The sequence below is a fragment of the Haliotis asinina genome, chromosome 7 (genome assembly GCF_037392515.1).
Source record: "Haliotis asinina isolate JCU_RB_2024 chromosome 7, JCU_Hal_asi_v2, whole genome shotgun sequence".
Lineage (NCBI taxonomy): Eukaryota > Metazoa > Mollusca > Gastropoda > Lepetellida > Haliotidae > Haliotis > Haliotis asinina.
Window position 1 is genome coordinate 19,531,055 of NC_090286.1, and position 21,903 is coordinate 19,552,957.

At 38.5% G+C, this 21,903-nt stretch overlaps 1 protein-coding gene across 1 annotated transcript; it reads left to right on the top strand.

The window, feature by feature from the left end:
- Positions 1-32: 32 nt before the first annotated feature.
- Positions 33-21,420, top strand: LOC137290982 (uncharacterized). Its single transcript, XM_067822215.1, has 17 exons — positions 33-284; positions 754-889; positions 1,509-1,710; positions 2,350-2,505; positions 3,476-3,563; positions 4,389-4,513; positions 7,197-7,255; positions 8,358-8,430; positions 10,533-10,617; positions 11,774-11,849; positions 13,402-13,482; positions 15,388-15,531; positions 16,098-16,267; positions 17,237-17,387; positions 18,068-18,141; positions 18,336-18,440; positions 18,754-21,420. The coding sequence occupies exons 1-17, from the start codon at positions 33-35 to the stop codon at positions 18,874-18,876; spliced, it is 2,100 nt and encodes a 699-aa protein (XP_067678316.1). The 3' UTR covers positions 18,877-21,420.
- The last annotated feature ends 483 nt before the right edge of the window (positions 21,421-21,903 follow it).

Consider the following 21,903-nt stretch of genomic DNA (forward strand, 5'->3'; position numbering starts at 1 on the left):
GATTCACTGCGGATCTCCGCTTTGTTGACAACATGGCGGAAAATGGACTCGACGATAAGTACACACAGAAAGCAGCAGTCGATATGAAGGCGTCAGGCGATATGTTACAAACACGGGATATCTATTCTCATCAGTTGAGAGATTTGCAAGGCCAGCCTGGATCTCAACTGAGCGATAGACTGACATTTACGGACAAGAAAGGCAATTCTGTCTCTGTTTATCCTGTTATCGTTGATCTTCGGCGGCTAATGCAACTTGCCTCAACTGAATCAATAATCAAAGGGGTACGTTATAACAGCAACAAGGTGCCAGAATTGTTGTAACTGTCGCTAACAATACTTTTCTCCTTGAGACTTTGCGTATCATCAGGGACTCTGTATTGACGTTCGTATCTCGAGTTCCTCACGTTTCCCCATCTCAAATAATATTCATAAATTGATATGTGCTATTAACAAAAACACAACAAATACGAGAGAACTAAAAGAAATAACTGAAAGCCATCAAATTTGGTAGACCATATAGGGTTGAACCAGTTTGTGTTACCTCTGCTCATCTGCGGAAGAAAGACCATATTTGCAGCAGTGAAATATTGTAGGAAGTAAGGAGAATCAGTGTGAAGTTATGAGTTGGCTTTTTTAATCTTATTGTTTGGTTACCATAGAAAAACGAACTAAAATGTGTAATGTCTCTTTTTCTATGTTCTATTCTAATAACACTAAAATATGTTATATAATGATTACTTTTCACTTTCAGGTTTCCAACAAAGACCTGTTGCATGCAGTTGTAGCTCTGTATGATGTGTCCCTATCGGAGATGACACCTGATGTGTTGTATTCAACAGTTTGTGACAAATGGGCCCGCACTGTTGTACTTGTCAGAGATATCAAAGGTGAATTTAATAGTTTCATAAAGTTAAATATCAGTCTAGCAAGCTATAGTCTCTTGCAGACAGCAAAACCAGTATTAGTCATGTAACAGGTTCCCATTTAGCTGCAAATCTGGCAGTGTGTGGAGTTATCCAACACATGAAACCCAAACTATGTCAGATTGTTGAGTGGATTGAAGTTTTTGATTATGCAGCGAAGGAAGACTGGAAGGTCTTGGTTTGAATCAGGAAATATGACTAATTTAATTGCATGGCTGCTACACAAGTAGTGAACAATGGTCACCAAGGGCATTCAAAGTCTGAAGATCATGTAAACTCCAATATTATTATTTATGGTATGAGTCTTTGCAAAGATTTTGGTGTCATATGGAAACATTAACAACAGAGTATTTATCACTTTATAAATATTATGCATGTATTCATTGTTTGATAGTTGTGAGTTTCAGGACACTTACCCACAAGGGTTCTTTTTCATATTAGGGCAAAATGATGGACATCTTCATTTAGTGTAGTCTGTATTGAGCTTCGAAAAATTAAGAGTGAAATGAATATCCGTCATTCCTATGGAACATTGAATTGGTCCATCTCAGCCTCTTGACAAGAGCTTATATATCTTCTTTAGATACACAAGAATGTCTGAATAAAGCCAGACATAATAGAGACAAAGACAGAGAGGTATTGGAAACCAGTGGAGACAAGGATGCTGACAAGTCTCATGTCATAAATGAGGAAACTGACACCTATGAAGGTGAGGATGCCTTGCCCAGTGTATTTGCTGATATCTTTAGTGACAGTGAAGAGGAAGAGGAGGAAGAAGATGACAGGTGAGAAAATACTTTCTTGTTATGACAAAGTGCTGAGAATCAATCAGTTCCTACATTGTTTGTCATATGGCATGTAAACATACATATGAGGTTATGTAATAAGGTAGGGAGCCTAACTACATTCTCGATGTACAATGTTTGTAGAGTTTCCATTTTATTTTGAAGCTATCATTAGCAAAGCCATTTCCAAAGTTTCATGTGGTTCACGAGGTATGAGTCAACACATTGTGGTATAATATTGTAAAATAACTGTCACTGTTTACAGTATATTGAGAGCTGACACTTGTTTGACCATTCGTTATTTAGTTTGAACTCTTGGCATCACGTATGAATAGTGACAACATTAGAATCATGTGAAGTTGCTTTCCTTGTAACAAATGCAACCTAAGTTCAAATTCCTGTGTCACCAGTTAGAAGGGAGTGTTGATAAAATATGTTGATACTGTTGAGAATGATTGTCTCCAGTTATATGCAATGTTGCAAGTAAAGGTAGGTCATTGGTGGATTTAGCTACAATATTTTCATTTATTGTCTCCAAATGCTTAACTATTAGGTTAAGATTATTACATAGATCGTTTGATTTTCTTTCTTTATTGGAAATATGTTAAAACAGTCAACCTTTGATAAAACCCCTTTCAGTGATGAAGAAGACTTTTCCAAAGGGATTGGTACTTTCATACAGACAGTGTCTGTGAGGAGGAAGACGCGCAGGACACAAGATAGTCTGATAGAGCCGGGTCAGATTGGTATCGAGAACAGACTACTGGCATGTGCCACATTTGAGAAGAAATTTGTGTAAGATTTTTTTTGTATTTAAAAGCCAAAATTAATACTTACCAACAAACAGGAAAACAATGGTGACTGTGACCATAATTAACAATTCTCATTCTGAACTATCTACCATGTTGTTATATTGGCATGCCTGCCACCCAACCCCCATGTTACTTAGAAAACAAACGATAAGGAGTTTGAAGATGTTAGATATGTTCTCTTTATTTTTTATTTGGTTTGAGATTAATGTGAACCATATGATGCAATATGATCCCGAGATGAGATCCTGATTCTGTTTCCAATATATGTTTTGATCATTAGACCTAGATGCTGCTGATTAGTCACTTGACTTTCTGGGCCGGTGGGCTAGCCTCAAGGTCAGAGCATCCTCTCATCACACAGAATACCCAGATTTGATTTCCCACATGTGTCCCTGCCATTATATCGCTGGCATATTGGTTAGAGCAGCATAAAAGCATTCTCATTTGCTCACTCACATGACTTTTCACTGATGAACTGTGGGACTGTGGACGTAGGTTATCTTAATGAACATTGCCTTGTTGCTGATTGATTGACCGGTGAGCTGAGACTAACAGGGTTGTGGGGTCAGACTCGTTGTCTTGGTTGACACATGTCATCATATTCCAATTGTGTGGCTCGATGCTCATGATACTAATCCAGACTTGATTATTTACAGAGCGCCACCATGTAGCTGGAATATTGCTAAGTTCGGCATTAAACAACCAACCAAGAGATTCATATCAGGTTTTTAATATGACTGCTGACAGCAGTCTCTGCTGAGTGTCTCCCTGTGGAGAAACATTTAACTTCTACAGTACATTGGTTCTAAGTACAGTACATTGGTTCTATGCCAAGGATACAGCACAAAGTTCATATTGACGACATAGAGATGCATGCTAAGATATAGATACGATAAATTGTGTACCTGCTTGTAACATCTTTCTTTTGTTTCATAATGGAAATTGTCTTTCAGTCGCCATAAAGATCGAGTCATACATTTGACATTGATAAGCGTCCGACCTACCTACCGTGGCTTTGGTTTAGGAAAGTTTTTAATGTCTGTAAGTAGTTCACTTATGTCTGAGTAAGCCCATAAGTGTAATTTTGCAATTCCAATTCCATAGTATAATGCTAGAAATAATGGCCAGGAGTTTGTAGTACAGTGTCCTACATGTGAGCATGCAATGCCTATATTGTCTCACAACCCCCAGTTTTGGATAGCTATTTGCTGAGCCGTTTACATCCTCCTAATATGTACATGTACTTCTGGTATATATACTATCAACATATGACCTCCTCAGCGCTACATGTACTGATGGCACACTGCATGCTAAAATGGAATCCTCAGTGAATTATAATACATATTGACATGTTTTATTAACTCACTTTTTGACACAAACACAATACTACAAAGTATGTATAGCAAACATAAGCAGGGATTGGGAATTGCAGGGGCCATTGGCCATTTTGCATATTAGAATGAAAAATGGCCCGTTAAAAATTTGAAGGTTACTATTGATACAAAAGCAGTGGCCTGTTCTAAATTCAGAAAATGGCTAATAATCCTGAAAATGGCCCGTTGTCAGACTTCTCTTTCCCAATCCCTGCATAAGTATTTAAAACCACAAGCCTCTGGGTCTTTTTCACTCCAATGTGATTTATTGATGACTAGTTTTTTACATGTGATCACAGGCATTTCTAACAGTTCGTGACATACCAGTTGTCATGCAGTAATGTTGAACATATGCAGTGTTAAGCAGGTTGTCTTCTTCACTATCAGATCTGTTAAGTATTATGCATGAAAACAGAATCCTTTTGTATCAATCAAATGTGTTCAGAACTTTACACAGTGCACTAAATTATGCATCCTTATCCTGCTATTGCAGCAAGTCGTTGACTCCACAGTTGTTGGCAACTATGAAGCTGTAGTTGTACATGCTGATAATTCTGCTGTAGAGTTCTTCCAGAAGTTTGGCTTCTCTGATGACACTGTCCTGAACAGCCGATGGAGGTAGGTACAACCATAGCCAATCGGTGAAGGTAACCATTGTGTTCCTCAAACCCATCCTTGATTTCTCTAGTATATGCGTTAAATCTCCTCTATACCCAGGATGCTCGTACGTCTCGGTCCAATAATTGTATTACCTCCATTTGCTGGCTCCGCATTCTCACAGTAGCCGATCAGCTAAGCCACCATTACAACCAAACTTGCCAGTAACAACAAAGATAGAGGGTGCAGCTGTGAAGGTTTGCTCATAGTGGGACTCAGATTTGGGGGAATTCATGCAGACAAACTGACAGGTCCAAATCTTAAAAATATATATGTGCAAGACCTCCTTCCGCTCTTTCTTTCTTCGCATGATTCGTGTTGCCATGTTAAATTGGTTAGATAATATTCAAAACGCTCAATTTCCCAGCATAGACACCTGATTGGATAAAAAGCCAGCCAAGGGAGGTAATAAAGTCATTGGGCGGAGCTGTAGATTTGTCCAGGGTATAGTGGAGATTCATCGGAATGTCAAACCAGGCTGCTGCTATCTCATAAGTTGACATCAGTTGATGGAGGACACAGAGGCTGTAAAGTGTGGCAATACAGATAGGGCTGCTGGTTTTTATGGACCTCTGCTTCTCATGGAAGTTGTTGGTATGACAGGGAATGTGATAGATTGACATCACAGTCAAATAGACCGTGGGTAAGTATAAAGAGAGATAGAGAGTTGGTAGTACAAGATGCACAGCTAATCTGAGTAAGCTGAATGTTCAGCAGTTCTGGATAAGGAGGGACGCCTTTATTATAAACAGTAATGATTACTGTAATTTTGCAGATTTGTAGATTATAGAGCATTTTGGTTGATATGAATAATGCCCGTCCTGAAGGTGACTTGGCCTCGGAAATTCAGCGTTTGGGTCAAATGATGTAGGGTGATGAGTTGATAGAAAAGTATGTTTAGAGGAGGTCATATCAGCGGTTCATGGTCTGAAGTCCAGTACACCATATGTGGATGGTTTAGTAAATGAATTCTTTGTATTTCAATGTGAGATATTGTTTGCAATAGCTATTAGATGTATTCAATGGTATTTTGAAAAGTGTGTGTTTCTCTACTGAGTGGACCAAGGGACATATACCAATTCACAAGAAGTGGAATGAATCTGTGCCAGATATATAGGAACATAACATTCTAGTCTTGGTAAGCTGTTTACCAGTATTTACAATATACCTGTCAATAAATAAATAAACATAGTGTTTGTATGCAGAAACATGGCTTGATGAATATTTCAGTAATAAGACGCATAAAATTTGACAATGCTTTTATAGATTACATCTGAACTTTCAGTTATGCGAACAGACAAGCCATGTGTTATAAACTTTATTCCTCATGTTTAAGTTCCAGTATGAACTTATTACATAGTATGCATGAATCTTATTAGCATTATTTCAGATCTGGTATAGTAGTAAGGAGAATCTGCCATCTGTATTGTTTTCTTTGTTTCTTTATGATGTTGCCCAAGATCTACACATTGAACATTGAGTTACTGTAGTTGTTGCTTGCTGACAACTTGGTTTGTTCAGGACTGGAAATTAGAACTGATGAACAACAGAAAAGCCTTATTTGCTCTGTGTGTTGTAGTAAGTGTAGCTTGACATTAAGTGTTAACAGTGTATGAAATAACGTCCGCTGCTTGCTAGTTTCATGACGGGCTTACAACTATATTTTATAGCCAGCCCTGTGCGCCAATACATTTTCCAAGGTTTAATGTTTGACCATGTCATTAACTAAGGGAAATATTTTGAAAATAAGTTACTTATAATATCTGTTTTTTATCACAGTTAAAGCTTTTTATCCAATATTTGACCATGTCATTAACTAAGGGAAATATTTTGAAAATAATTTACAACTGTTCTATCTAGATGATGTCTGAATAGTTCCACAGTTCAACCTACCCATTTATCTAACACTAAATGTGACTGGTCTCAAGAATGTTTTCAGCCAATGAGTAATGTCGTTCTTTTCTGCTTTTCTGATTCAGACACTACATGAATTAACAGTGACCACCATGTTATGATTTTATTACATTTGCTTTTGCACATGTTTAAGTTTACCTCACCACAAGTAATTCATTAATTACTTTCTTTTAACACCATATCTCAGTTTCCTATTTTTAATACAGGGCTGGTTATATGCTGACAGGGCTGGCAACATTTTCAAGTTAACAGCCCTGTGGGCTTCCTGTCTTTTGTAAGGAGTTTCATACACTGGTGTTAAATAGTAAATTGTTACTTTTCGGAAAGCAGGTAGATTATGAAAAGAGAGGGATGGTTTTGTAATGTTAATGTCTCAGAGGTATTTATGATGTTTAATATCTAGTTGTGTTTCATGTTCTTTTATCATTGTGGTATGGATGCAAGGTGTGAGATTTCAGGGAGGATAATGCAGTTAAAAGAGTTCATATTAGATTTATGAAAAGGCAATATTTGTTAAATTACCAACTCCGTATTGCCAGGGCAGTTTATATGGATTATTAGATATTGGATGAAAAGCTTTAACTGTGATGAAAAATAGATATTATACATAGACAGGCATACATGGCAAATGCTAAATAGCTGCAATCCACAATTACTTGAATTCCACTTCGTTGAGATGGGCAGCAGGTAAATGTCTTCTGGCATCTGTTTTTTTTATTTTGCATTTTAGTGAACTTGCTGAGCAGTTTACCAACTGCACCTTAATGTGCTTCCTGCCTGGATTTACAGGTAAGTTATTGCTGTAACTGTGTCTGATAGAGATATACCAACTGTATCTCCTGTCTGGGTAACATACTGCTGTAACTATGTCTGGCAGAGATACACCTACTGTATCACCTGTCTGGGTAACTTATTGCTGTGACTGTGTCTGGCAGAGATGCACCAACTGTGTCACCTGTCTGGGTAACTTATTGGTGTAACTGTGTCTGGTAGAGATACACCAATTGTATCACCTGTCTGGGTAACTCATTGGTGTAACTGTGTCTGGTAGAGATACACCAATTGTATCACCTGTCTGGGTAACATACTGCTGTAACTATGTCTGGTAGAGATACACCTACTGTATCACCTGTCTGGGTAACTTATTGCTGTGACTGTGTCTGGCAGAGATACACCAACTGTGTCACCTGTCTGGGTAACTTATTAGTGTAACTGTGTCTGGTAGAGATACACCAATTGTATCACCTGTCTGGGTAACTTATTGCTGTGACTGTGTCTGGTAGAGATACACCAACTGTATCACCTGTTTGGGTAACATACTGCTGTAACTATGTCTGGTAGAGATACACCAACTGTATCACCTGTCTGGGTAACTTATTGCTGTGACTGCGTCTGGTAGAGATACACCAACTGTGTCTCCTGTCTGGGTAACTTATTGCTGTTCCACATCCACCATAGCCACCCATGTATAGACAGACATGTTTGGTTGTGAACGCTGTATGCATTTTATTACTCGCCCGTTGAAGCTACTTCAGTGTAATATCTTTACAGCAATATTGCATATTGCATGGTTCAAAGTGCCGATGCTAATGCTGATGTCGCAGTTTTACTAGACCTTGCTCGACTCGCTGGAAGCTGAGAGTCCTCACACTGTAGGGAATTTCGCAGCTGTTTCTGTCAAATTGTGTTGGCGAGTAATAAACAGAATACTAAACTCGCTTCTGTGAAATATCATTTTTATTAAACTCATTAAAGATTTAGTATCAAACAAGCTTTCGCTCGTTTGATACCAAATCATTAACTCGTTTAATGAAAATGGTGTTACACGGAAGGTTGTTTAGTATCTTCTATGTATTTAATGATGTATGTGTGACATGGCTCTGTGTTTTAGCCTTATCCCTCCTCAACACATCAAAGGCCCTGGGGACTGAGGCAATAGAGATGGAACAGGAATTCAATGTGTGGTTAGTAAAATACAGTGAGTTCTACATGTAACATACAGAGTGATCTCTTCATGTAACATACAGTATGATCTCTACATGTAACATGCAGTGTGATCTCTGCATGTAACATACAGTGTGATCTCTTCATGTAACATACAGTGTGATCTCTGCATGTAACATACAATGTGATCTCTACATGTAACATACAGTATGATCTCTGCATGTAACATACAGTATGATCTCTACATGTTACAGTGTGATCTCTACATGTAACATACAGTGTGATCTCTACATGTAACATACAGTATGATCTCTTCATGTAACATACAGAGTGATCTCTTCATGTAATATGCAGTGTGATCTCTGCATGTAACATACAGTGTGATCTCTACATGTAACATACAGAGTGATCTCTTCATGTAACATGCAGTGTGATCTCTACATGTAACATGCAGTGTGATCTCTACATGAAACATACATTTTGATCTGTACATGTAACCAGTCTAAGTAAACTTCATCTCTGTGTATTTCCTTACACTCCAGCACTGATTCTAACAAAACCTAGTAGAAGGTTGCATCAGGTAACCTTTGAGCAACCAATGACAGTCCAATCAAATGCGAGACGGTTAAATAGATTTAACCAATCAGACAACAGCTACTATTTAGAGATTGGAAGGACTTTCAAAATATTCAGTTCACCGACACCGATCTCTCCACAAACAAAAAACAGCATATTTGACCTGCAGTATATACACTTTGGGGTTTCTGATGACATGTTTACCATTAGCTAATATTTCCGCAAGATGACACCCTTGAATATTGTCAAAAACACTATTTTCAGCGACTGTTTACTCACCTTTGTCATGGCTATGCATACGCGGTGTGCATCACCCGGAAGCGATCATACGCTAAATAGCATTCGGAATCGTTTGGGTACGAACCTTTTCGAGATGAAAAGTTCAGAAGGGATGTGCGAATGTGCACTTTCGTGATTTGGTAAGCTGTGTTCTGATTGGTCAATCTCAAAGGTTACCTGACGCGACCTCCCATAAGGTTTTGTTAGACTCAGTGGTGGAGTGTAACGAAAAGTACTGAGGATAAGTTTACTTAGACTGTACATGTAACAAACAGTGTGATCTCTACATGTAACATACAGTGTGAGCTCTGCATGTAACATGCAGTATGAGCTCAACATGTAACATACAGTGTGATCTCTACATGTAACATACGTTATGATCTGTACATGTAACATACAGTATGATTTGTACATGTAACATACAGTGTGATCTCTACATGTAACATACATTATGATCTGTACATGTAACATACAGTGTGATCTGTACATGTAACATACAGTGTTACAGTGTGAGCTCTGCATGTAACATGCAGTATGAGCTCAACATGTAACATACTGTGTGATATCTATATGTAACATACAGTACAATCTCTACATGTAACATACAGTATGATTTGTACATGTAACATTACAGTCTCTACATGTAACATACAGTACGATCTCTACATGTAACCTACAGTACAATCACTTCATGTAACATTCAGTGCGAGCTGTACATGTAACATATGGTGTTAGTTCTGTATGTAAGATACAGTGTGATCTCTACGTATAACATACTGTGTGATATGTGGACGTGTGTCAATATATTGTAGTTTTGATAATCATGATACTTTATTGGACAATAAGTACCTCAATACTTTTCATCATATCGTGATTGTTGACCTTAAAATTGTAAAATTTTCATTATAAATTGATGAATATGTCAAAATTTATACTGTTAATTAATATAGAAAATATTTTTCAAGAAAATAACTAAAGATAGCATATTGTGATGTGAATCGAATCATATGGTTCCAAGATATCGCAATATGTATCATATTGTGAAAATTTTCTGTATTGTCACATCTCTGGCATTCTGTTCATGTAATATACAGTATGATCTCCACATTCAACGTATAATGTGTCACCTACAAGCAGCTTACTGTATGTTCTCTAGATGTAACATTATGTGTGGTCTAAACATGTTGAAAACAGGATCTGGTAATGTAACATGCTACATATCTTACTGTTACCTACACAGGTTTCTATATTTATAACATATTTGCAGGAAGAACAAGACATTGGAGGCTTATCAAGCCCAAGTTAGTTGTGTCATGAGGATGAAGCATGAGATTCTACAACTCAAATCCATTGTAAGTATGGCTCTGAACATGTATCACTCCTTCTCAAACTTTTTTGTTGCTTTCAAACAGATCTATCTCTATTGACAAAGAGTGTTGGCCTGTCTACCTTACGATAAATGTCTTAACACAATCAAGGCAACAGCTTTAAGTACAGGTATAGCACAAAATGTTCTTGAAAGGACTTTTTGAATATTATGTTGCTTTACCTGCTTGTTACTAAATGCATGTAATCTGGATTTGTTCAGTTTCAGCTGAGGTAATATCACATGACACAATATACATTTCTAGCAATTGTCTTCACAATACTTGCAGGTGCATATATACAACAAAGAAACAAACTTTACATTTCTTGTAGATATATGTGCTTCACATTTCCTGTAGATAAATGTGCAAATGCTTCAAACGTACTTATAATTTTTTTTCCATCCGGATTTTACCACAGGCCCTCGTGTCATTGTGAGGATTAATTTCTTTTTCTTTTTTTTAAAAAAAAATGATATGGACACAAATGGAGGACGATAGCAAGCACTGACCAATGAGAGGGCTTGCTTTGACCACACACCCTTTTAAGTGGACTTATTGTCCTTGTTATCATCCTGCATTTGTGTTGAGATTGTTAAGTTGAGGGCCAAAATCGGCTTTCAGTTGACTTGCAGAAATGATAATAAAGAACTGATAGGTGTCACAGGTGGTGATTGACAGGCCAGTCACCCATGATAATGTTTAGATGAAGTTTTTAATCGATTGCATGCTATGGTAGCATAGCCATGACAAAGCTGGCAGATGAGATACACAGAAGAGTCTGGCCTTGTCTAAATACGTTATACTGTGAAGCGTTTCAAGTCAGGGGTTATCTCAAAATTTTTATGTTTTTTCAAAAAGTCTTTAGTCCTTCCAATGACACGAGAGTCTGTGGTTTTTACATGATAGAATGGGTCTTTAACATCATATGCTTGTCGTAAAAGGTGACTAATAGGATCAGGTAGTCAGGCCTGCTGACTTGGTTGATTCATGCCATTGTAACCCAGTTTTGTAGATCACTGGATTGTCTGGTCCAGACTTAATTTTTAACAGACTGATACCATATAGCTTGGAGTGCCGTGTTAAACAAACAAAGAAACTTATAGAGTTTGTTTCTTCACTTTTGTTTGCATTTACATATCAGGTGAAGTCTCAGTCTGACCTGATGACAAAGTTAGCAATGGATAATGATAAACTGAGAAAGGAGAAGGCTGCAGTAGGTGAGTCAGAACTTCATGTGATATACTGTTCACTACCATACTTCATGTGATAAAGCAGTACTGTTCACATCCAAATGTCATGTGATAAACTGTTCCCATCAGAATGTCATGTGATATACTAGTCCCATCAAACCTTCATGTGATATTCTGTTTCCATCAAAAGGTTATGTGATATACCATGCCCATCAAACCGTCATGTGATATACTGTTCCCAATCAAAACTTCATGTGATATACTATTTTGTGTGATACACTGGTCCCATTGAAACTTCATGTGATATACTGTTAATAATCGAAACTTCATGTGTATACACTACTTAATGTGATATGCTGTTAACATCAAACATCATGTGATGAACTGTTCCCATCAAAACTTCATGTGATATACTACCACAGGTAATATGTTGTGCCCATCAAAAGTTCATGTGATATACTGTTCCCATCAAAAGTTCATGTGATATACTGTTCCCATCAAAAGTTCATGTGATATACTGTTCCCATCAAAACGTCATGTGATATACGACTTCATGTGATATACAACCCATGAAGGTCCAGGCTTAGAATAGGCCTTCAGCAACCCATGCTTGCCATAGAAGGTGACTATGTTTGTCGTAAGAGGTGACTAACGGGATCAGGGGTCAGACTCGCTGACTTGGTTGACACATGTCATCAGTTCTCAATTGCGCAGATCGATGCTCGTGATGTTGATCACTGTATTATCTGGTCCAGACTCAATTATTTACAGACTGCTGCCATATAGCTGGAATATTGCTGAGTGTGGCGTAAAACTAAACTCACTCACTCACGTGATATGCTGTTCACATTCAAAACCTCATGTGATATACTGTACCCAAACAAAGCTTCAAGTGATATACTATTTCATGTGATACACTGTTCCTATTAAAACTACATGTGATATACTGTTTCCATTAAAACCTCATGTTATATATTGTTCCCAATCAAACCTTTATGTGATATACTGTTCACAATCAAACCTTTATGTGATATACTGTTCACAATCAAAACTTCATGTGATATACTACTTCATGTGATATAGTGTTCACATCAAAACTTTGTGTCATTTACTGATTACATCAACACTTCATGTCATCAGTTTTAATCTTGAATTATATTATTCAAACTTTTTATTTTTATTTTTGCTTATATTACCTTTTTATGCCTTTTTTCAGCATATCTGCTGTCTGTATGAATAAGTCTAAGAGCTACATGTTTACAGAGAAAGACTTCATCATGTTCATTCCGCACTTTCTGTCTAAACTTGTCATGGTCCTTGTAAGGTCACTAAATCACATATAAGGTATGATTCAGGTAATGACCAGTGACTGAGGCGCAAGTTGTGGTAACAGGTCAGAAATGTCAGATGCAGGTGAAGGTTAGCCTGTATAACCTGTAACCAGTTACAGAGAGGCTATGTTACTCACTATCTATAACTGACTGTGACATCACTATGCAGTTTATGTTGCAGAGAAAGACTTTGATTACACGATGCCATTACTGAGATAGTGAAATCCCAAATATGACATATGTTGCAGAGAAAGACTTCATTGCGTACCGCCTCTCCACTGCCCAAGTTGCTTTCCACACTGGTGACATGTTGACTGGTGATAAACAAGGTAAACTTCTAGATTTTTTCAGTCACAAGTATTATGGAGAACTTAAACCTAAGAGAATTCATTTCATATATTCCACAAATGAGCTTGCATCAAAATCAACACACATTCTTTGGATTCTACTTTTTATCCCCTGGGGGATGGGGTAAAACAATTGTAAGGCTAAGTCCATTCATAAGTATATATGAAACTGAATATCTTAAGTACCGTTGACTAGATTCTTTTCATACTTGGTACCAAGGTTCATCACAGTATGTGAAAGGCCCCAGTCAGGTTTGGTGACCTTGACCTTCATTTAGGGTCACAGGGAGAATAACATTTTGCTCTTGTCAGCAAGATATCTCAAGAACTATTCACTGGATTGTCTTCATAGTTGACACCAATCTTCATCTAGCGAAGTTGCAGGGCCCAGTTTTAGTCACATTTTTCAAGGTCACAGCAACAGCAATTTCGTCATGTTAACCTGCATGCCAAGCTTATCAGGGAGATACCTGAAGAACCATTCACTAGATTGTCTTCTTATTTGACAAGAAATGTCATCTATGAAAGGTGCATGGCCCAATCAATTTGGTGCCCTTCACATAATTTTCAAGGTCGCAGTGACACTTGAAATTTTCCGGCTAGTTAGCCTACATCTTAAGCTTGTCAAAAACCATTCACCAGATTGTGTTCATATTTAAAACTAAGCTTCATTTGGGGAAGGCCCAGAGCCCAGTCAATTTTTGTGATCTTTGCACTTTCTTGAAGGTCAACTTTGAAGGTTTCTGCATGCCAACCTGCATGTTAAGATTATCAGCAGGATATCTCTAGAACTGTTCACTGAATACTCGATGTGTCTTTAATGTTCTTTGATAAGGAATTTCTTTTTATTACTACTTTTGCATAATTCCTACACAATGACATTCCTGTCATGGTCAAAGGGAATCTCGAAAATAAAGAGTAAGTACAGAGCAAGATATCAAGAAGAAATATTGACTGATCATCTATTTATTGACATTTAACTTCATCTTCAACTATGACCTTCATTTTCATTACTTCACTACCACCTCCAGTTTCACTACTTTTTAATTTTGATTTGATAATTCACAGCAGGGGATTATGTCACCTTAGTGATATTGTTTGTTTACTCTTTTATCTGTTTGCAATATGTGATCTATTTTAGCAGCAGTGCCACTCTGTGTTTGTACATCTGTAAATAATCCTTCATAATTGTTCAGAAAATGTGTACTTAGTTTGATTACAACTGAAAAAGATTTTGTGAAGTCAGTGAATTATTATGCAGACTTCACTTCCTAGTGGTAGCCTAGTGGTTAAAACATCAAGTCATCACGCCAAAGGCATGGGTTCAATTCCCACCATGGGTACTTTGTCTGAAGCCCATTTATAGTTTCCCTGCCATGATATTGCTGGAATAATGCTACAAGCGACATAAAACCCACTCACTCAACTCTCAACTCACCCCACTTCCTTCCAAAGGTCAATGGCAGTCCAGTGATTTATGTTTCCCCCTTGAAGGCACAGATGTGATTCCCCAGATGATAACACTGTCTACAGCCCATTTCCTGTGTTCCTCTTGTGGTGTTCTGTTCATGATACTGATGGCAGCAATGCTGAAAGCAAAATATAACCAGTCTCAATATTCTTAGTACCAGTCTTTGAAAACTTAGGGTGACCCACCAGATGTATGTGACATTGATTCATAAACCTATGACCGCTTGCACTATATGGCTGTAGATAACTTGCTGTCTGCTTGTAACATTTAGAACTGTTACTTCTTTCCGATTAGACTTACATTTGACTTAGAAGACCTACCCAGAAGGTTTTACAGTTGTATTGTTGATTTTCAATTGTGTAAAAAGTTGTTGGATTTTACTGGTTAAAACTTATGTTGTGATGGCTGTCTGACAGAAGGTGATGAAGACATCAGTACAGATGCACTGATCCATGGCCTGCAGCAGCAGCTGGACATGATGGATGCCAGTCTGAACAACCGCAGTCTACACATGGTCAGCCCGGAGAAGACTGGGGACAAGCACATGGTCACATCTATAGGTCAGTGTGGACACCTAGCTGGAGGGACAATACTGAATAAGCAGCCATGTATTGAAGGTGATGACAGTAGTACTAGAAGTATGAGTGATGTGTCAGTTGTGATAGTAGTACTAGCAGATGTTTGATATGTCAGGAGAGGTGATGACAGTAGTACTAGCAGTGTGTGTGATGTACCAGGTGATGACAGTAGTACTAGCAACATGTTTGATGTGTCAGGTGAGACAGTAGTGCTAGCAGTGTGTGTGATGTGTCAGGTGAGACAGTAGTGCTAGCAGTGTGTGTGATGTGTCAGGTGAGACAGTAGCACTAGCAGTAGGCTTGATGTGTCAGGTGAAACAGTAGTGCTAGCAGTATGTTTGATGTGTCAGGTGAGACAGTAGTACTAGCAATATGTTTGATGTGTCGGGTGAAACAGTAGTACTGGCAGTATGTTTGATGTATCAGGTGATGACAGTAGTACTAGAAGTATTAGTGATGTGTCAGTTGTGATAGTAGTACTAGCAAATGTTTGATATGTCAGGAGAGGAGTGATAGCAGTACTAGTAGATGTTTGATGTGTTGTGCAGGTGACAGCTCCTACCTGTCCTTCCCATGTGTCCGTGTCCGGAGCCAGCAGGACCCCAATGACCACAGTAAAGATGCCATCATGTTCTCGGATGTTACACATCAGTTCCAGGAAGGAATGAAGGCAGACAAAACTATCAAGAACACTTACAATGTCACCTCTATTACTAAGGTAAGACTTTAGCAAATTACTTACATAAATGTTTGAGATTATTTTTTAGCCAAACCATTTGATAAGGGCTCATTGCCATCAAGCAAGTATGAGTGAGAGCTGTTTCATCGTAACAGCCCTGCTAGCTAGAGCTGCTTCATTGTAGCAGCCCTGCAAGCTAGAGCTGCTTCATCTTAACAGCCCTGCTAGCTAGAGCTGCTTCATTGTAACAACCCTGCTAGCTAGAGCTGCTTCATCGTAACAACCCTGCTAGCTAGAGCTTCTCCATCGTAACAGCCCTGGTAGCTAGAGCTGCTCCATCGTAACAGCCCTGCTAGCTAGATCTGCTTCATTGTAACAACCCTGCTAGCTAGAGCTGCTTCATTGTAACAACCCTGCTAGTTAGAGCTGCTTTATCGTAACAGCCCTGCTAGCTAGAGCTGCTTCATCAGACCAGCCCTGCTAGCTAGAGCTGCTTCATTGTAAGAACCCTGCTAGTTAGAGTTGCTCCATCGTAACAACCATGCTAGCTAGAGCTGCTTCATCGTAACAACCCTGCTAGCTAGAGCTTCTCCATCGTAACAGCCCTGGTAGCTAGATCTGCTCCATCGTAACAGCCCTGCTAGCTAGATCTGCTCCATTGTAACAACCCTGCTAGCTAGAGCTGCTTTATCGTAACAGCCCTGCTAGTTGGAGCTGCTTTATCGTAACAACTCTGCTAGTTAGAGCTGCCCCATTGTGACAACCCTGCTAGCTAGAGCTGCTTCATTGTAACAGCCCTGGTAGCTAGAGCTGCTTCATTGTAACAACCCTGGTAGCTAGAGCTGCTTCATCGTAACAACCTGCTAGCTAGAGCTGCTCCATCGTAACAGCCCTGCTAGCTAGAGCTGCTCCATTCTAACAACCCTGCTAGTTAGAGCTGGTTTATCGTAACAACTCTGCTAGTTAGAGCTGCCCCATTGTAACAACCCTGTGTATTTTTGTACACAGGCAGTGCTTCCTGATTCAGTGAAAGCTGCATACCACTCACGTCGTGACCTCCTCATTGATGGCAGCATGGTAACTGAACTGTACTACTGTGGGTCTCTGCAGAGACCTGAAAGGATACAAGAAATATTGGACTATGGCTTCTCAGATGCAGGTAGGTCTGTCATGTAGTCTCCAGCAGGTTGGTCTGACAATTATTGTCGACCAGTCAGAGGGCTGGCTTCGACCACACTCCAACCTATCATCCTCCATTTGTGTCAAGATCGTTTAGTTGAGGGTCAAAACTGGTTTTCAGTCGACTTGCAGAAATAGCAGTAAAGAATTGGTAGGTGTCATGAGTTGCAATTGAGGCCAATCATCCATGGTTATGTTCACTTTAAGTTTTAATTGATTTCATGCAATGGTAGCGTAGTGATCGGCAAAGCAGGCAGGTAGGGTAGACCGAAGTGTCCAACCTTGTCCTGATATATTGTACTGTGAAGCATTTTGAGTAACGGATCATCTCAAACTTTTTATGTTTTTTTAATATCTAATCCCCATAAAGACAAATTGGTCTGTGTTCCACTGAGCACAAAAGCAGTTAAGAAACCTTGCATGGTACAAAAGAAACTGGTTTTATACATCATGACCAATTCTGGCTACAATGAGCTACATGTCTGTGGTAATTTGTATTGTCAGATTTTCATTAATCCAGGATGACATTTTCTGTTCAGGTATTTCCAATGGGGTTCAACCTATCACTCACCATACTAGACATAAACATCATTAGGTACAGTCGGTGTAATTCTCTGATGAATTTAGTATACTGCAGGTAATTTTCATTCTTTCTCACAGATTTCTCATATGGAGAGTATGGGAGGGGACTGTACTTCTCCAAGTATCCGTCCAAAGCTGCCCAGTTTTCTGCTGTAAGTAGTAGATATAATCCTCAGCTTGAGCTGCATTGTTATAGATGAAGGGATCTCCAAATGACAGCGTTCCTGGCAAGTCCTTGGGATATAGGTACCAGGGTTATTCATAATGTTTTAGTGTTCATAAGACATATCTTTATTACACTTACAGGCAGTTGCTGGAAGTGAGGCATGTATTGGTTGTGTTACAGTTCTCCAAGCTGGTTCTGGTGGAGGTGGGGTTGGGCAAGGTGGAGACCGTTACCAAGCAGGATCGGACACGCCAACAGTGCAGCCCAAACTTTGACTCTATCATAGTATGTATATTACAATATCAGTTACCAGGGGACCAGTTTGCATGTGTCACAGCTGTTTTTATATCATCAGAATGTATATATGTATATATGTTTTAGGACATAAGCCAACTTTGGTTTCAGTAAAGAGCTATGTTACCCATAGATTTGATAGTGCTTATTTACCATGACCATTTAGGACCATTTCAGTGCAATTCCTTTGATGGCCATACCATGGTCAAGGCATGCTAAGACTAATTAATGGAATGGAATCTATCATGAAGCTCTCAGTTCACAGTCTGTGGTACATTATGCTTCTTGTGGTTGAATATTTTAGACCCCGGGCAGATTGCGCAAGGATGACTATGACCCCGAGCCCACGCTGCTGCAGGAGTATGTGGTGTTTGACCAGACCCAGGTGCTACCGCTGTGTCTCATCTCCTACGAGGCTGCACTGTAAATGTCAGAGGTGCTAGTCATGTCTTGGTACTCATCACCCTTTCAAAATTATACATTCAGTAGTGGATTCTATCCAGTAATTCGGTGTTGAGACAGGTGCTAACTGTGGCATCCATGCTGTCTGGTTGTGAAAATCTTATAATGAAATGAAGCATGGTTGTGTAACTGTACGTTGTAATCAAGTCTGTGCCTCACCTGTCGGCATGTCCATTGGCATCACTGTGCCTTGATCAACATCAACCCACTGACACAATGTCACCAACAAACTTCCACAAGTTACAACTTTCAGTATACACGTACATACTCACACCAACATATTTTGTAACCAATGTGACCCAATGATGCAATCATAGAATACCTGCCTCAAAAGCTGGGTATTATGAATACATCTTTGATTCAGATCATTGTCTCTGGAATGTAGGGGAGGAAAGACATTGTTCTATGAAATGTCTTGTCTGTGATGTCGTGTTTTGGAGACATTTTTATTTCATCTGACAGTTCATATGTATCGAAACTTCACAATGACATGCTTCTGTTTGATCATACTTGCCTCCATGACACCCATTGTTGTGGTGTCTCTATATTGTCCTTATCCACTTAGAAAGAATCTCTGGATTGATGTGATATGTAACTTTAGTTTCCAAGTTGTAGTCCCTGGATTGATGTGATATGTGACTTTAGTTTCCAAGTTGTAATCCCTGGATCAATTTGATATGTGACTTTAGTTTCCAAGCTGTAGTCCCTGGAGCAATGTGATATGTGACTTTAGTTTCCAAGTTGTAATCCCTGGATTGATGTGATATGTGACTTTAGTTTCCAAGTTGTAATCCCTGGATCAATTTGATATGTGACTTTAGTTTCCAAGTTGTAATCCCTGGATTGATGTGATATGTGACTTTAGTTTCCAAGTTGTAATCCCTGGATCAATTTGATATGTGACTTTAGTTTCCAAGTTGTAATCCCTGGATTGATGTGATATGTGACTTCAGTTTCCAAGTTGTAATCCCTGGATTGATGTGATATGTGACTTCAGTTTCCAAGCTGTAGTCCCTGGAGCAATGTGATATGTGACTTTAGTTTCCAGGTTGTGAGTGCCTTGTATATAAGTGTTTATAGGGTGTTATTATTGTAACTATCAGCATTTCATATTACTATCGTAAGTTATTAATTATTAAGGACTGTGCTTTAATCAACCTTACCCATGCATCTGCCATTTTCCTTGTTAGATATGATATGTGGATCAACTCATCCTCCCTCTGTATTGTCCTCTCTCAAGCTAGTCCTGTGCTCTCTCAAGCCAGAACTGGACTCTCTTGAGCTAGTACTGTGCACTCTCAAGCTAGTACTTTGCTCTCTCAGCTAGTACTATGTGGTTTGTTTTTCTTCATGTAGAGAATGCCCATCCTTTCTCACTAGGTTTGTGTGTTCATGGTCCTATTTATAGATTTTATGCCCATCTTATGAAGCTAGAACTGTGTGGTGTGTTGATCTTGTCATAGAGAGAATGCCCATCCTCTCAAACTTAACTATGAGGTACTTAACTATGTGGTGCTTGAGTCTATTCATAAAGAAAAGGCTCATCCTCTCATGCTTGTACTGTGTCAGGCTATTGTGCAGACTATATTCGTAGTGAAAAGCTCATTCTCTCAAGTTAATATTGTTTAGTGGGTGTGTCAGCTCACAGACAAGTCTAGGCATGCGTGTCTCATAATCCATATAAGGAGTATTGTATAGTGCTTGTGTCAGCTCACAGACAAGTCTAGGTATGCATGTCTCATGATCCATATCAGAAGTGTTTGTTCAGTCTTCCAAATACCGATGCTGGTACTGATGACAGTCTCACTTGTCATGGTGTAATTGTTGTGATTGTTGTTATCGTACTACAACCAACTCCGGCCAAACGTTTTGTCTGTCTCCCTTCTGAAGTATTCCATGTGAGCGGGGACTACCACTTCATCTGTGATATTTTACTTGGGAACATTGTTTAATGTAGTAATGATCTCATTATCTTTACATGTTTATGTGGCGGCTTATTACGATGCAGTGTGAGAAGCGGTCTGTGTAGCTGGGACATTTTAGTACATTCCAGTGTAAAACAGGATCCATACTAGTCATAAGACAGACTGCAGAATGTAACCAGACTAACGCCTGTGTGGTGATCATACTACCAAACTATGTTTTGGTGTTAGATCAAAATCTAACTTAATTAGGTACAAGCTGCTGTGTTGTGTCATGTTCAAAGTAGAAATTTATAGTTAATTAGTCAGACTACTTACACTGACAAAACATCCATGTCCACAGGCACACACATACTTCACTCACTGCTTGAAGGATCAGCTGCCTTAGATTTTATAGTTTTACTTAACTACAGAACCATAGGCCCCTTTAAGTTAGTATTGACATGATGTGAAGCTTGTCCAGTTATTTTATCCTGTTGTTACATTATTGTTTGTTTTCAAGATTCCAGCTGCTATCAAAACACCGTCCAAAGAGGAAAACAGAAATATATTTCATATTATGTTGTTAATAAATTCATTGATTACTATGATTGAGTTTTGTTGTTATGTAATATAAGGAGTCTCAAAATTTGTGCATATTTCAATTGGGCAAAAACTGAAAACTGTTTTCTTGTTTTTATTTTTCTTATTTTACCCTTTTTGTTAGAAATTTCAATAAACTGTATCACTAACATTACAAAATTTGTAACATTGAAAAGAAAAAATCCAAAAATGATAATCATTAAATGTACATGTGTATTGAAATATGTAGTTCTACTACATAACATGGCTAATGGGTATTGAAGTTTTATATCTGTTGCTTATAAGGGGTTGACAAGCCTAAAATTCTTTTTATTACTGATTTGCAAATGTTAAATAATATTTATGTAGCAAAAAGATTAACAATGACTATATGAATGATATTATGCTTACTTGAAGTTCTACTACCAAACATATCTGCACTACAAACTCTAGTTATAAGTTTACAGATAAATCAATTTTAATTAAAAAAGGAAATTAAACAGTATTGT

Coding starts and splice junctions, on each gene's coding strand:
- LOC137290982 (XM_067822215.1), top strand. CDS start 33: ATGGCGGAAAATGGACTCGACGATAAGTACACACAGAAAGCAGCAGTC. Junction 3,564..4,388: donor TAGGAAAGTTTTTAATGTCT/GTAAGTAGTTCA, acceptor CTGCTATTGCAG/CAAGTCGTTGACTCCACAGT. Junction 13,483..15,387: donor GTTGACTGGTGATAAACAAG/GTAAACTTCTAG, acceptor GCTGTCTGACAG/AAGGTGATGAAGACATCAGT.